The following is a 15,410-nucleotide window of genomic DNA, read 5'->3' as shown; positions in this document are numbered from 1 at the left end:
CAGGATGCAACGCACGACAACCCTGCAGAACGGCGCAGGAAGCGAATCATTTTATTGCAAGTGGTTGGTCCTCATATCATCTTCCGAAAAAATTCAATATTAATTCTATCATAAACTCTACAAGCAAGACTCGTGATGACACAGTATCTAGGGTCGTTTCTCATAAGCCCGCATGACTGTGGAAGAAAAGCACGATGTTGGTGGAGGTGTTGCTGACCGGAAGACAGAGCTCCCGAGGGCCCACCAAAAAGTGGTGGGGGCACCCGAGCCCAAGGTTCTTCAGTGCCGTTGTCCGACGTCCCTTACTTGATCCAAATTGTTGGAATGTTGGCATATGAACATTATGCCGAGTCTCTTCTTACTTTCTAGCAGTTCGTCGCAACGCTCCCAATGGACTAGTGCTCTCGCTCTGGTCCTACTGGATGAACAGCATGAGATGCAGCCTGCATGTCGTATTTTTATGACACATTGCCCTTTAAAAGAAGGAAATGAATATTGTTTCCAGATCTGACACTAAGGGAATATCACATCTGTTGTTAAGTTTGCACATGAAGACAAATGGCAGTTCTTCCAACTGCTCGCTAGCCAGGAAATCATCACTACTACCATGAAGTCCGTTGAAAGATGGAGCTGCAAGTCTGGTCGGTAGAGTCATGGAAGTTATGAAATAAACAGGAAAATACAGCTACTAGTCCTTCTTGAGAAAACTTAAATAACATATCGGAATCTTCTGAACCCCATGACTGAACTCTGACCTCGAGAGTTTTTGGACGATGGTAGCTTATGTTGCTTCTCGAAGTTGGAAACTGTGATACTGCAAATGAACTGACCTCTATACCGTACCGTTACAAAAAACTGCGCCACAAGTACCTGTCAGGAACGAAAGCCAGTAAAAGGACAAAATGACTGGGTATTTTCGGTTTTTTTTTTGCAGTCCGTATATATATTTTATATGTTAAAGAATCAAGTTAAAGGTTGAGAAAGAGATGCATATTCGACCTGAGAGAGTCGAGAGGTTGTGTATTACGCCGTGTCTCTAGTACCGCCTCGGCCGCAGCGTGGGGCAGCCTAACTGACGAATCAGATGCTGCATGCATCGGCTCAGCCTCGCTTCGTACCACCTCGCTTGGCGGTTGACCGCGGTGGATTTAGATGTGGATGACCCAAGAAATCTCACCGGCCTCTTCCCTGAAAAACTGGCCGCTGCGGAAGCCTGGCTGTCTGGCCCTCTGTCCTGGAGCCTCGCAGCCAGAACCCGACCCGTCTGGCGCCAGCAAAGGCCGATAGTTTGCAGCATTCAATTTACAATCAGCCAGTTCGTTCCACTTCTTTTTGCTCCGCTTGTGCTGTCGAGCGTGCTCTTCGCCTTCGAGGACGTACCGTACCTTGCGCCATGGTACAAGCGGTTTTTCAAGAATAGATCTGCTGATTCTCCCGTCTTTTTCCACGTCTTAAGCAGTACAATCCTTCGAACCACCGTCCAGAAAATACAGTCGTGCAACGCGAGATTCTAGAGCTACTCTCTCGCCTTCTGTCTACGACGTCGTCATGCCCCAACAGCACGACTCACCAGGGTCACCCCGCGCCAACGGCGCTCCCACGCAGCCGCCCTCGAAGTCGGATACCGCGACGCCGAAGCTGAACAATGAGGTCGAGCTCGGGAACTTGCCCAATGACCCGCCGCAGAACGACATCATGCACATGGCCCGTGTGGGCGACATAGCTGGCATGGAGAAATTGTTTGCGACGGGCGATTATGATGCGACCTACCACGACGACGAGGGGATCACCCCTCTACATGTATGTTGGACTTTTAATATTGAGTAGGGAAACAGCCAGCTGACTCTGACTCTTTGAAAGTGGGCTGCCATCAACAACCAATATGCGATGTGCAAGTTCCTAATCGAGCGCGGCGCTCCAGTAAACAAGAAGGGTGGCGAGAGCAAGGCCACTCCCCTCCAATGGGCTGCGCAGCGCTGCCACTACTACACCGTTCACCTTCTCCTCCAGCACGGCGCCGACCCACTCATCACCGACGGCCAAGGCTACAACACCCTACACATCAGCACCTTCAATGGCAACCTGCTCCTGATCATCCTCCTGCTGCACCAAGGCATCCCCGTGGACGTGGTCGACGCTTACGGCCACACCAGCTTGATGTGGGCCGCCTACAAGGGCTACCCCGCCTGTGTGGACGTCTTCTTGCGTTGGGGCGCCAGCGTGCATCACACCGACGAGCAAGGGTTTACCGCACTACACTGGGCGCTAGTCAAGGGCAATGCGGGGTGTATCCAGAAGCTGATTGAGTATGGCGCGGACCGGTTCGCGAAGACAAGCACGGGGAAGACGCCAGCTATTACGGCGAGGGAGCTGAACACTGTTGCGGCCTGGCATAAAGCGCTCTTCGAGTGCGGGTATGATGAGGATGGGAATCCGATGGTTCCCAGCTGGCCTGGGGCGAGTTACCTCTTGAAGGACAGGAGGGCGTTTACGACGAAGTTCTTCTTCCTGTGGCCGTTTGTGCTGGTGTGGATGGTGTTGGTCATCTTTGCGGGGATGCCAGTGTACGCGGGGATACCCATTGGGTTGATAGCCGCGTACACTATCATATGGGTAGGCCAGCAGATGCTGGCGTATGCGCCGCCGGATATGAGACAATTTGAGAAGACGGTATGCTCCGCGTCCTCTTCAAGGCTCTTGCCTATACTGACTCGTCTGTAGCCATGGATGACTGGCATCTTCGCTGGGTCTTTCACTCTGGTTGGCTTGAACTGGTTCTTCACCCTGCTGCCAACTACCTCCTCTGGAGAGGGTAAGCACGTTTAATTTGATTTGCCAGCATTGTCCTAAAAGCTGACTGAAACTCCAGACGGCACTTGGCTTTGGAACTTCGTTTTCGCTACCTTGTTTGGCTCCACAGCCTTTTTCTATGTCAGATCGATGGTTGATGATCCTGGCTTCGTACCCAAGCTGAATGGCATTGCTGAGCAGAAGGCCGTCATCGACGAGCTGATCAGTCAGTGGAAGTACGACGAGGCGAACTTTTGCGTGCACTGCATGATCAGGACTCCTCTGCGAAGCAAGCACTGCCGTAGGTGTCAGCGTTGCGTCGCAAAGCATGATCAGTATGTCGTCTCCCTTGAAAATTCCTTAGGCATCATCATGCTAACATATTTTTTTTTCTTGCAGCCATTGTCCATGGGTCTACAATTGCATCGGTGTCAACAACCATCGCCACTTCTTCATTTACCTAATTAGTCTTACCCTCGGTGTCCTTTGCTTTGACTACCTTGTCTATATATGTATGTCTACTATCAAACCTATCTGCTCTCACCTGCTAACAGCCCATCTCAGACTTCTCTAGTGTTATTCCTAATGCCTCCGAAGATTGCAACCTCCTCTCCCCCTTCCTCTGCCGCATCGTCAATGCCGACGCCTACACCCTCCTCCTCGCCATCTGGGCTTCTATCCAACTTACCTGGGTCTCGATGCTCCTCTTCGTACAATTCATACAAGTCTCCCGCGCCATGACAACCTACGAAAACATGTACGGCATCGGTGGCCATCGCTCCCCAACTTATTTCTCCTCGGCCTTCACCTCAACCGGTATCCCGCTCGACCCGTCCCAGCAAGCCTCTTCTTCTTCCGAATCCGAAGCTGGCCCCAGCGCCCTCACCGGCCCGCACGGCCATCGCCACGGCCACCGCCACGGCCACCGCCACGGCCACCGCCACGGCGGTTTCCTCAAACACTGGTCCCGTCTATTAGGAATTGACACCTTCATCGAGACAGCAACAGGCCGCAGCGCAGCAGGCTCGCTTCGCGCGAAGAATAAGAGGCGCAAGAACCCTTACAACAGGGGGTGCGTTCAAAATTGTAAAGACTTTTGGTGTGACCCGGCGCCGATCTTTGGGAGGAGGGAGAACGGTGCTGCGGTATTGGGCGGGGAGCCGGTGAATTATACCGAAATATATGAGGCCCCTGTTGTGACGGAGGTGTTGAGGGGGCGGACGAGGGAAAGAGGGGGTTATGAGAGGGTTCCTGTGCAAGAAGAGGTTTGATTGTGTTTGGGGTGTTACCTAGTAGTTTTCGGTGGGCGGTACGTTTTGATGGGAAGGGATTTTGTTCTTCAACTACCTAGAGTACATGCGCGAGATATGATACGTACCGGGGTTTAATAATGATGACGATGATCATGAAGTCGATGTTCGGTTTAGGTTTCGGCTGGCTCTTGATGTGATTGGTCCTGTCTGTTTCTCGGCCCTTAACAGCAAAAGATTGTCTGCCTGCACGCAACGCCCTGGGTGCTGCCCAGAGCTGGCGCTCACGTCAGCAACACCCCCTGTAGCATAGCAGTATGTGGTTCTCTATGTTGCCATGGCTGTATTAATTGTCAAGCAACATCGCATCAGAACCCCAGATTCTGGGAGATTTAGCCGAGCCCGGCTGCAGGTGCTCAATCATCCATATTTTTGGAGCCCCGCACGTATTTTGTGCGAGTGCCGTCCACGTTAGCCGGGCTCGATGTGTTCGAAGTTCGATGAGAGAGCTTCAACGAATCCTGCTTGATGAAAGCTTTTGATCGGAACCTCATCCGCGAACGGTGACATTCCCTTCCACCTGTTCTTCCTCCCTCGCTTGCCGCCGCCGGCCCGACGCAAGCATAATTATTGCCAAGCTTTTCGATATGAATGCCAAGGGACGGGAACCATGGGACCTGCAGGCGGGGAGGTGGAAGATACGGGATGTTGACCGACGGGAGGGTTACGTTGGCGACGATGCGAGGTTGGGAGGCCATTGAGGAGAGGTATATAATGGTAGAGCGTTCGACATCCTCTCACGGTAGCCTGGGATCTTGCTCGTCAACCTCTTTTCGACTTTGGGTGGCTTCCGTGGTGTTAGTAGCCATTAGCCAGCGGGAAAAGCAACGCAAATTTGTCTGATACGATGCGCTTGACTTCGTCGGTCTTCTCTGCCTGCCTGTTTCTCCTTGGAGGGGCAGTCGCAAGTGCTCTTCATGGACAAGGTTCTGCCGGCTGCCCTGCTGACGGGTCATTCGTCGTTCATTCGGGGAAGCCGAAGGGGAAGGAGGTCAAGCATGAAGGGAGTAAGTGTCCTTAGGAAAGGTATAACCTGCACTGGACATTTGAAAATTGACTGAGCTCGACTCCAGTCACCATCTACATCTCTGAGCCTGAGAAACATAACCCGCGAGCCAAGGCGCGCAAGGACACTGCCGTCCTGTACCTGAGTGATGTCTTTGGCCTCGATCATGTCGAGAACAAGCTGTGAGTTGCCGACTTGCGCGCTGGAAGTCTCCACTACATGCTAAACAATGACCCCTATTTAGCCTAGCCGATAGTTTTGCCAATGCCGGCTACGGTACGTTCCCCCTCGTCCTTTATTATTAGTATGCTCACAACAGACCAAACTAACCCCCCTCCAGTAACCGTCGTCCCCGACCTCTTCGATGGGAAACCCGCGCCCTACGACATCAACGGGTTCGTTCCAGGGTTCGACATCCCCGAGTTCCTCGCCCGCCACGAGCCCTTCGCCACGGACCCCATCATCGCCAAAACCGCGTCCTACATCCGGACTAAACTGAAAATTCCCCGCATCGCCGCCACAGGTTACTGCTTCGGCGGCCGGTATGCTTTCCGAGTCCTCTCCACACCGACATTCAACGGCACGAAGATCGCAGATGTCGCATACGCGGCGCATCCCTCTCTCTTAGGTGACGACGAAATCCTCGCGATCGAAGGTCCCGTTTCGGTGGCCACCGCGGAGTATGATGAGCTGTTGCTGCCCGAGAGAAGGCACGAAATTGAGGCGTTGTTGCTGCAGACGGGACAGAGTTATCAGACGGTGGTGTACTCGGGCACGGTACATGGGTTCGCAGTGAGGGCGAACGTCAGTGTGGAGGAGGAGAAGTATGGGAAGGAAGAGGCATTTTTGCAGGCGGTTAGGTGGTTTGATCGGTTTGTTGTGGGGAGGAAGTAAATGGGGCCGGTCGGGGGCGTGTGGACGTCGTGAAATGGAAGGGAGATGGATGAGATTGTCAAAGCATGGAAAGGCGTGTGTTGTTTGAACAGTGGTTAGGCTGACCAGGGTTCTCGACATGCTGTTATCGAAGTACATGTTGCCCTGAGTGATCGATGTAAACAAACAACTTCTTGGGTTTCCTTGGATAGAGGCATACACTATATATTGATCATAACCAGGCGCAGAGTAAAGAGTCTGAAGAGTCAGGAGGGTTGAATAAGTGTTGCATTGAGTTGGGTATGTATTTGAGTGTGTGTGCGTTTGAGGTTGCTATCGAGGTGTTCTATTGAGTGTTTGAAATGTTGTTCGGCTGTGTAGTTGAGAAAGCCGTGCTCTAAATGCACCAAGCCAGTACGAATGCAGCAGCAACATACACCCAATGCACGAAATCAAGAACAATTCTCGACCCTAGGCGCGAACCAAACAAAAGTACTAGGCGTAGCGGTGTGTTTGGTTTGAGTTGTTATGTTTGGCTGGGTTGTTTAGGCGGTCATGACACGCGCCGAGTCCTTAAGGGTGGCAAGCTGGCCTGAGGAGATTGACTTGACAGGCGAGCAGCTCTTGATGACGTGACCACGTGCGACTCGGCGCATGGTCCCAGACACTGGGAAGGACCCGACAGTGCCATCTTTGGTTTCGATGGTTTGGATGCCAGTCCAGTGGAGGTCAAGATCACCAACCCAGACTTGGGCAAAGCAGATAGCTTCGTCATCTGGGCCGTTGACTGGGTGATCTATGGCCCATGTGAGTGAGCGCGTCGTGGATTCTGACAGGCTGGAGGAGCGCGTTTCGGAGCGTCCCCACTCAGCATGAGCCTCTGCTTCGAAGATATCCATGAATTTCCATTTGATCGAGGCGCCGACGGAGACGGAGCGAGTGTAGCCGAGAGTCCAGGAGACGGAGTCGGTTTGTGAGGTCGATCCGGAGAGGTGGGCGGTGTACGGAGAACCGCTCCACCGAGCCATGCCAGTGTCGAGGGTCGAGAGTTTGAGACCCTGGGTTGGGCTGTATGGTTCGAGTTCGACTTGGTCGATGACTGATCGGGAGATAGGTTTGAGGAAGACCGGGATGAGAAGGTCAAGACCATCACTGGCACGGCCAATGAAGCCGATGAGTTTGCCGGAACCGACGTTGACAGGGTAACTTCTCTTGGAGTCGAGGTTACCCATGCCGTAATCGAAGGATGCTTTGTCGGTCTCGAACCGAATGTGGCCTACCCGACCCCGATCCCCCTTCTTGTTGGTCCAGGCCCAAAGCGTCATGCGCCTGACGGCGTCCTCGTCGCCGAAGTCGAAGTCGTTAGACTGTGAAAGTTCGACGCCGGCGACCATTTCGGTGTCGTCGGTAAAGGTGACGCGAATTCCGCGAAGGTATTTGTCCTTCGCGTCTCGGAAAACGCGGAGGTGGCGAACTGTCGCCCCGGGTCTGCCGACGATGGTGAACGGCTGACCCTTGGACGGGTCGCCGACGGGAGCCGTTTGCGTCCAAAGCGCGCGGTCCCAGGCGGCGGGACCGCGCGGCTCCAGGCCAAGTGTGTCCGGAGCGAAAGGCGGGCCGTCAAAGACAGCCGAAGTTTTGGCGGGGACGGGCGCGGCCTCTGCCTGGGTGAAGGAGGCCGCGCAGGCCGCCGCCAGAATGACGGCGGCCAGCCCCTTCAGGGGACTGGCCCGGCGATAAAGAGTTGGCAGCGCGGGCTTCTCGACCTGGTTGCCCCGACCGCAGGTTATCTGGCGGTTCTCGCCGATTGTCCAGGCCGTGAAGACGTGGACGATAGAAAGAGTGAAACTGAGGGTGGCCATTTAGTGTGCACAGAAAGTTTGTATAAGCACTTTGGAGATTTGCTTGAGAGCTCTCGTAACCATATGCTTGAAAGATAGACCAGGAACGAATGCCGAAGAGAATCTCTACTTATGACCCTGTTCGTCTCCTGCGCCCTTAACTTTAATCACCCTGCGTCGTCCTGGCAACGCCTTGTTTACAACCGTTAGGGGAGACGGTCGTCTTTTTGGACAGAAACATTCTATAGGATCATTAATCCTGCATTTTTAGATAATCCAAGGGCGCCTGAATTTGACTATTGTAAAGCGAGTTCAGACGATCAGGGTACTCTGCATCATGAATGAATCAATCGCGCAATTTTCCCTATAATAACCAAATAAAACTGCAGGCATTTTGTCACGGTCCTCTGCATCCATGTCATATTTACCTGAAATCACATTGACCAAGATTGTAGGCGACCTTTTGATTTTTTTTTCAAAAAAAAAAAAGAAGGGCAGTGCGGTTTCATTGAACATCCTTTCTGCCATCATCTTCCTTCGAACCCTTCCCATGGCAAAGATCAAATGGCCTAGATAGTTTTATGGAAATTAGAAATGTTTCACACCTTCAATGTCTTTCAGAGTTCCAAGTTTCCATAGCTTAACGCATTGAGCATGTTTAAGGGAACCCCTGCGAAACCAGGGAGGTGAATCAGGGGCTCCAATCTCACATTCCTTGCGAACATCAATCGTGGCTTACCAATTGCACTGATCTTGCCTGTAAGTAGTCCATGGCGCAATCGGAGATCCTACCTTGCATTGTATACCTATTTTCGCTCACGTTGGCAACCTGTGGCTGAGTGTCATGGACCCATAGCAGCATCAGGTTGACCCCTGAGTCTGCCAAAACCTCCATCACTAGGGGCAACGAGCGAAAAAAAAGTTGGGACGGAAGATGATCAAGACGGTTACCAATTCTGAGGTTGATATGCTTTTTTTTCCCTGACATGTGAAAACCTGTATGGCTGACTCTGGTCATGTCCCTCGTCTTCAGCAGCAAAGGCTTCATTTGGCTGATTTGCTGATGCCGTATGTGCGTCTCCTCGCTGAAGCTTGCTCCGCATCTATTATTGGTTTTCGACACCGCCCCGATTGAAAGTGAAACTTAACTCAACAACAAGAAACTAAGAACGCACTGGTGACAGATTTCCCAAAACCCCAAAGGTGCTACGGCTGGCAGACCTCTCCACCACTCCCATACGTACATTCTCCAGAAATCAATCTCAACGCACAAGTTTTACGTCGCTAAATTACATGGGTCGTTGCCACTTTGCTCTCAAATTTTTATAAAAAAACAGTGAACATTTCGTCTGTTCCTCCTTTCTGCGCTCACTACATAATAAGCTTCCTCGGAAAACCCTGGCACCTCGACAATGTCTCCGGTGACCGGAATCATAGGCAAGGATGGGTGGACTTCAAAGCTAACATATACCTATAAAGCTAGACAGTAGCATCTTGACATGCGATGAACTTAGTCGATCAGTATGTCGATCCGGTCCTGATAACCTCTCGAGTACCGTCCTCATAGATTCTAATGGTAGGTGTCTGGAAGATGGGTTAGCGTCAGTGTCTCAAATGACAACATCAAGATGTACTCACAATGTTCATGTGGTGCATTTCCACAAATCGACAATTGTTACCATATGGGCAGTTATTTGGGTTGGCGCAATGATGGCCCAAGTTACATGAAATCTCGCGACACTGATGTCCAGTGCTGCAAACTAGATTGCGGGTTTTATGGCGAAGCGCCAATAACTCGGCTAGGTTAAGTCGCTCCCCGTGAATAAAATTGCAATTGGCGCCGTTTTTGCAACTGTTTGAAAGATGAAAACGATTGCAAAAGTTAGCGCCATTAATCTTGCTTCGCTCGTCTAAAGACTTGACAGCATTGTAGTCGGCCTTGGGCAGGGGAACATCGACACGCTGATCATCTTTGTTGAGCTGCATGAAAGCACGCTGTGCGGAAGTTCTCTTCTGTGTTGCGATATTGATAGTAAGCGGTCCCGTAGTAGGGGTCCTGCTTACAGTCACAGCAGCCCAACTGCTGGGCTGCGCCTCGGACTTGCTTGCGGAAACGACCTGAGTCGCCACAGAAGGCTTTGGAGAACCGGTGAGTGCCGGGCTGTTGAGCGACGACGACGAACTTGTAGAGCTGCTATGATGTGGTGCCAATGAAGCAGTGGAGGAGAAGCCAGAAGGGATGGTCTGCTTGGACGGAAGGGGCTCAGAACGAAAAACTTCAGGGAAATATACGCGGTTGAAAGTAAACTTCCAAAAGTCTGAGGCGGGAGGGGTTGTTTCAAGCAGGCAGATCTTGTCATTGCCGCGAAATGACTCCAGAAAAGTGGCATAGCCATTATCGTGGCAACCTCCCAAAATAAGACACTTGCATTGGACATTCTTTTCCATGACCTCAAAAACCTTTCGAACCTTATGGTCGGCCTGTTCTTTGCCGTACCCGACATCAATAAAGGAGAATAACGGTTGGGCTCGGCAGAAGCCACGACCAAATTTGGTCAAAGCGGCATAGTCGCTGATGGGTAAAGTACCCGAAGCATGAAGGGCCCGCGACAGGCCTTCAACGCTAAGGACAACCTGAACAAAAATGGTGTCGATTCCTGAGAATTGGGGGTGCTGTTGGAAATACTCCTTAAGCTGCTTATTGAGGATGTGAGCAGCCTCTCCACCTCCTTCTTCGCCCTTAGCGATAAGGTCCTCACGGAAGACGGCGCCATCTCCATCAATAACGACAAATGCAAAGGATGTGGATTCCTTGCTGCAAGTCAGCCAGAATCGGCAACGCGTCAAACGGGTTTCTTCGGACATACAATAGAAGCTTTAAGAGTCTGTAGCTCTTTCAACGTCATACGCTGCTCTTTTTCCCACACCATTGCTGTACGCTTCTCTCGCTCACATTCGGCGCATTTCTCAGAATATTTGCGGACCAACTCTTCGTACTTCTGTGCCATCTCGTTCTCTAAGCGGTATAGCTCTGTGGCTGCTTTGCCCCATGCTTGGTATGTGGTGATATAACTTGGATCGAGCCCTTCCAGCTCGCTATATTGTCTGTCATAACCGTCATACCCGTTCGAATTCATCTTGATGAATTATATGGGCCTGAAAAAAAGCAAACAATGCTGGATGATAAGATAGGGGGGACGAGGGAGGATGGCGGCTGCAAGCGAGTGGACTAACGAGACTAGTGTGGTGGCCAGCGACAAGCCTGACTGTTGACAAGCGGATCAATCGAAGCCGCAATCAGGCAAAGGGCTTGGGGAATATTACAGCAGTTCAGAGTGAGAAACCGACACTGTGAGCTGAGTATCTTTCGGTAATCTTTCAGTAATTGCGTTGCAATGGAGGGGATAGGTTGCAAAGAGATAGTTGTGTCCACTGGAAAATTGATTCGCAACCTGGAGATTACAATGGATGGTAGTGGTGAGAATTTCTAGCCTTTGCTGCTGCCTTCGAACCGAGAGCTGGTAAATGAAGCTCAAGGCACCACTAAAGCCCAAGCCTACTCTCAGATCTTGAGTGCACGTGACTTGAACAAGACTTGGTGAATCCCAGGGGTTAGGGTTCAAGCCGCAAATGCTAGGGATTGGCGGCTTCGGCATCGAACCGAACCGCAAAGTCCAAACAAAGGATGGCAACGTATGTCATAGAGCGCACCCCTATTGCAGCAATGGCGACGGGGGGTATCTACCTCGTGCAATTAGTCCCAAGTACTAGGCAAGAGGTAATAATCTGTAGACCTTAGAAACAAAGTCTTACCCCGTAGGTCGAACCCAACATAGCCACTGAATTCTTCGCATTCTACCAGGCACCGCCTCTCTATCCTGTCGTCACAAAGATGACCCAATCTTTCCCTCAAAATCACCTCCCCTAGAAGATAGCCAGAGAGCGAAACAGTGGAAACCGGTTGTATGAAGATCATAGAAGCTCTCTCAGTGGGCCCTATTCATGTCACTGAGGACGAAGGATCCGGCCTGTGTAACACCTGCTATGGGGACTCATTGCCCAGAGTCCAGATACGGGCCAAGCCATACGCAGCATCTATGGCTAATGCTTCCAGGCTGTCCTTGTGCTCCATGTCCGGTAGCTATATTGTCAGGACCCAAGTGATTGCTTCGAAGTGTAACGAGTGATTTGGTCTGGTGCAGGTAGGGATCGACCATGGGTCGAATGGGTTTGATGATGGCCATTGACGGTGCACAAAGAAGTTAATTGATACCTGTGATAATCGTTCTTGGTCCTCAATGTCCTTGTGTTAGGGGGAGGAAAACCAAGAGAAGTCCATCATGTCCGACTACCTTCCTTTATAGAATCTTCTCGGCCATCCGGTTCATTCTTTTCGGTCATGCGGCTTCCAGATATCTTCTGGGATCCACCATGGGTTCGTGCCACTCACAACTATTCTATCTCCGGTGTCCCTTGTGCTTGGCAGTCAGAGATACCCATTTCCCTTGGACTGCCATGTCCGTGTCACACACGAAGGGCCGCGAAATCCAACATTACAAATTCATGCATACATCTATGTTACACCAGTTGACGTTTTCTTGATTGAAAGTTAGGTGACGATGGCACAGATGCACTTTGTTATTTTCAAAGGCTGGTCATACTACGCTCATTCCATTATATCCCAACTAGATCAACTGCTCAACTCCCCCGCCAATGCTTCATTCTTCATCTTTATGTGCTGAAGTTCTCAGCAAAATGCCTTCTTATTAAACATTACCAGATGCCAAATTGTCTTGTCTCCACAAAGCAGAGTGTTCACAATGCACAAGCACAAGCATCATACGAGTGAATGTGTAGATTTCACGAAGCTTTGTGACCATCAAGGACGTGTTGATGGCCAACATTGGATCAAGGATGCCGTTCACACTATCAGCGACCCTATGCATTGTATATAGTGCTGAGACTTACATGAAACAGCTTCATTTCGTCCATGGGTTAGCGAGCACATGGACAACGGAAGGAAACAGTCTTGCCCATAAAAGATGAGGCAGAAGTAGTAAGAAGAATATATTTAGGGTTAAAGTCTGTTTACATCCTCAAAAAATGGATGAATCTTGGTATGTTCACAGAGGTCTCTTTCGGTGAACCAAGCGCAATGTCACTATCGTGCTAGCAAAATTGCTAATAGGAGTGGTAATGTCGACAGGATATTCTGGCCTTGAGACTACCTAACCACCGATATACCCGAAGCAGAGGTCTGGACAAATGAGCATAATGCCTGCCCTTCACTATATTACATCAAACTGGAAACAAAGATACAATCACCCAGAATGGGGAGGATACAGTTTGAACTGGGGAAGGATATTCCGAAATAGGTAAGTACAGATCCGTAAGCTTGACTAAATCATTGCTGTTTATAATACATATTAATTGTAGTGCGCCGGCAGTATCCCATGATATTTGTGGCATATGGTCTCGGAGGTATTCGTGTGAAATATATACTGATTTGTCCCTCTTGTTATCCCCAAGATTTTCAACCAAGTCTAATGGCATCTGCAGGCCGTCTCCCGCTCACAGTTGTGTCGAGAACAAACACAAATCGGGATTTTCCTAAGGACTCCTCCCAAAGTGCCTGGGTTGGCAGACTGGGGAGTCATTGCAGGGAGGTTTCGAACTTAGCCCGTTATGCTTCCAATACGACCGTTGTCAAGAACTCGAAGCCAAACAGCGAATTGTTGAATATCACCCACAAAAATATTTTGTTAAAATTGTCCTCTGGAATAACATCCGCATCCATTTATTCCAAGAGAGTCATACCCTTACAGAAATTAAAGGTTTAGCTGAAAAGCGCGTTATACATTTGATACCTATTCTGAAGTATGTTTCTAACGATACCCATGGGAAGGTTGTTGATAATATCTCCTCAAAGCTTGACCTGAGTAAGCCGTACGAACAGGTCGAGAACTCTTGACGCAGATCACAGGAGGATGGTACGATGTTCAAGCCGAGATGATTTTCAATAGAAGGCAATTGTGGGAGTGTTTCGCGACACACACAGATACTCTGGTAGCCATCGTTTTACCCACGGCGCTAGATGCAAAGCTATTTGACTTTTTACCAACCCCTCAGCCCGAAAAGGCCAGCATATCGATGCATCTTTTGTCTGAAGGGAAATAACTTAAGTTGACTGACAATGCCGTCCCGACCAATGAGGTCGGTGTTTTCAAGAAATGGGATGTACCTGATTGGCTTCATAGTCCTCTTCAGAATGATTAATTTCTGGCAACAAAATCTGAGAAACAACGTAGCCAAACCTACCTAATGGCTGTGGCTAGCGATGCAGATGCTCTCCTGGAGCTTTCCACATCTGATATTCGATCTGTTGATATGTGCTTTGATTACGAGACAGTTTCTCAGACTTTTGAGAATTGCTCAGATGTTGCCGCTTCCCAAGGGTCCCAGCGGCACTGTTCCAAATTACAAAGTGGCAGTTTGGCATCACCTTGCCACAACCACACAACCGTAGTTCTTAATCGTCGATGATGCTGATGATTTTGAGCTACTGTTTGGCACGGTGGCGGCTGCAGACAAAAGAGGATTTTTGGGATCTACCCTTGAATATGACCAGAATGTCCATCTTATTTGCTACCCGCTCCCGAAAGGTGGCCGTTGACGCAGCCGGAAATAGGGCTATTGATGTTGAACAAGTGAGCAAAGAGGAAGCGGTCATATTGTTTGAGCGCTTGATCATTCACAACGACTATTTTCAAGACCGCGACTCATTCCAGAAACTACTGGATGAACTGACCTCTCTTCCTCTAGCAATTGCCCAAGCAGCGACATATATCAATAAACTAGAACCGACGCTTTCTAAATATCCTACTCTCCTGAGAGCCAGCACTGGAAGTCTGATATCACTGATGGGTGAGGAATTTGTCAATCATACGCCCGGGTTACACAAAATGGCACATATCTATTGCTACAACATGGTTGGTATCTCTCGAGCAAATCCTCGAAACAGACTTTCGGGCTGCAAAATTTCTGGAATTCATTTCCTGTATTAAGCATAGAAAATACCCCAATCGCTCTTAGCTCTGCCGTCATGTTCTGAAGATTCGGCACTGCAAGTTGCCAATTCAATTAGAACACTATGTACTTATCGCTTCGCTAGATGTGGAGGGAATGGCACTTTTGACATGCACCGGCTAGCTCAACTTGCCAACCGCATTTGGCTTCATAAAGAGGATATAACAGCAGCCGTCTGGATGGGTGCAATTCCGTATGTCTACTCCGTATTCAAGCAGATGTCACTGTCAAACTATCGCGGTCCTCGGTTGTAGTGGGAAATTCTACCCCATGCACAACTGGTTCTGAGGAGGACAATGATAATCCCTCTCTAGAGAGTGCAGACCCCTTAGGACATAGGGCGCTCATGACCCTATCATTCTGGTGTTTCAAGTCGCGTTTATCTCAAACGTATCGGGAACTTGGCTGGGGTTCAGAAGCGATGGAGCTTATTACCCATGTACATGACGTTCTGGAACGCGGCTCACAGGATGAGTGAAGGGTTCTAGTGGACTCTGGACGTTA

The 15,410-nt window shown here is 50.1% G+C and overlaps 4 protein-coding genes across 4 annotated transcripts; 2 read left to right on the top strand and 2 right to left on the bottom strand.

Annotated features, from left to right (window-relative positions):
- Positions 1-1,548: 1,548 nt before the first annotated feature.
- Positions 1,549-4,061, top strand: CTHT_0022030 (palmitoyltransferase-like protein; the record flags this gene model as incomplete). The annotated part of the gene is made up of 6 exons (XM_006692609.1): positions 1,549-1,800; positions 1,861-2,670; positions 2,722-2,812; positions 2,870-3,125; positions 3,190-3,302; positions 3,355-4,061. 6 exons carry the CDS (start codon positions 1,549-1,551, stop codon positions 4,059-4,061), a joined length of 2,229 nt encoding a protein of 742 aa, XP_006692672.1.
- An 886-nt stretch (positions 4,062-4,947) lies between these two features.
- CTHT_0022020 (uncharacterized protein) lies at positions 4,948-6,000 on the top strand (the record flags this gene model as incomplete). Its single annotated transcript, XM_006692608.1, has 4 exons — positions 4,948-5,107; positions 5,174-5,288; positions 5,351-5,382; positions 5,447-6,000. The coding sequence occupies 4 exons, from the start codon at positions 4,948-4,950 to the stop codon at positions 5,998-6,000; spliced, it is 861 nt and encodes a 286-aa protein (XP_006692671.1).
- Positions 6,001-6,524: 524 nt separating this feature from the next.
- Positions 6,525-7,841, bottom strand: CTHT_0022010 (uncharacterized protein; the record flags this gene model as incomplete). The annotated part of the gene is made up of 1 exon (XM_006692607.1): positions 6,525-7,841. The coding sequence occupies one exon, from the start codon at positions 7,839-7,841 to the stop codon at positions 6,525-6,527; it is 1,317 nt and encodes a 438-aa protein (XP_006692670.1).
- Positions 7,842-9,390: 1,549 nt separating this feature from the next.
- On the bottom strand, positions 9,391-10,957 carry CTHT_0022000 (uncharacterized protein; the record flags this gene model as incomplete). Its single annotated transcript, XM_006692606.1, has 4 exons — positions 9,391-9,404; positions 9,692-9,833; positions 9,885-10,631; positions 10,688-10,957. 4 exons carry the CDS (start codon positions 10,955-10,957, stop codon positions 9,391-9,393), a joined length of 1,173 nt encoding a protein of 390 aa, XP_006692669.1.
- Positions 10,958-15,410: the final 4,453 nt, after the last annotated feature.

The sequence above is a fragment of the Thermochaetoides thermophila genome, assembly GCF_000221225.1.
Source record: "Thermochaetoides thermophila DSM 1495 unplaced genomic scaffold scf7180000011816, whole genome shotgun sequence".
Classification (NCBI taxonomy): domain Eukaryota; kingdom Fungi; phylum Ascomycota; class Sordariomycetes; order Sordariales; family Chaetomiaceae; genus Thermochaetoides; species Thermochaetoides thermophila.
The sequence above is the reverse complement of the archived record's forward strand: the minus strand, read 5'-3'. Positions and strand labels throughout refer to the sequence as shown.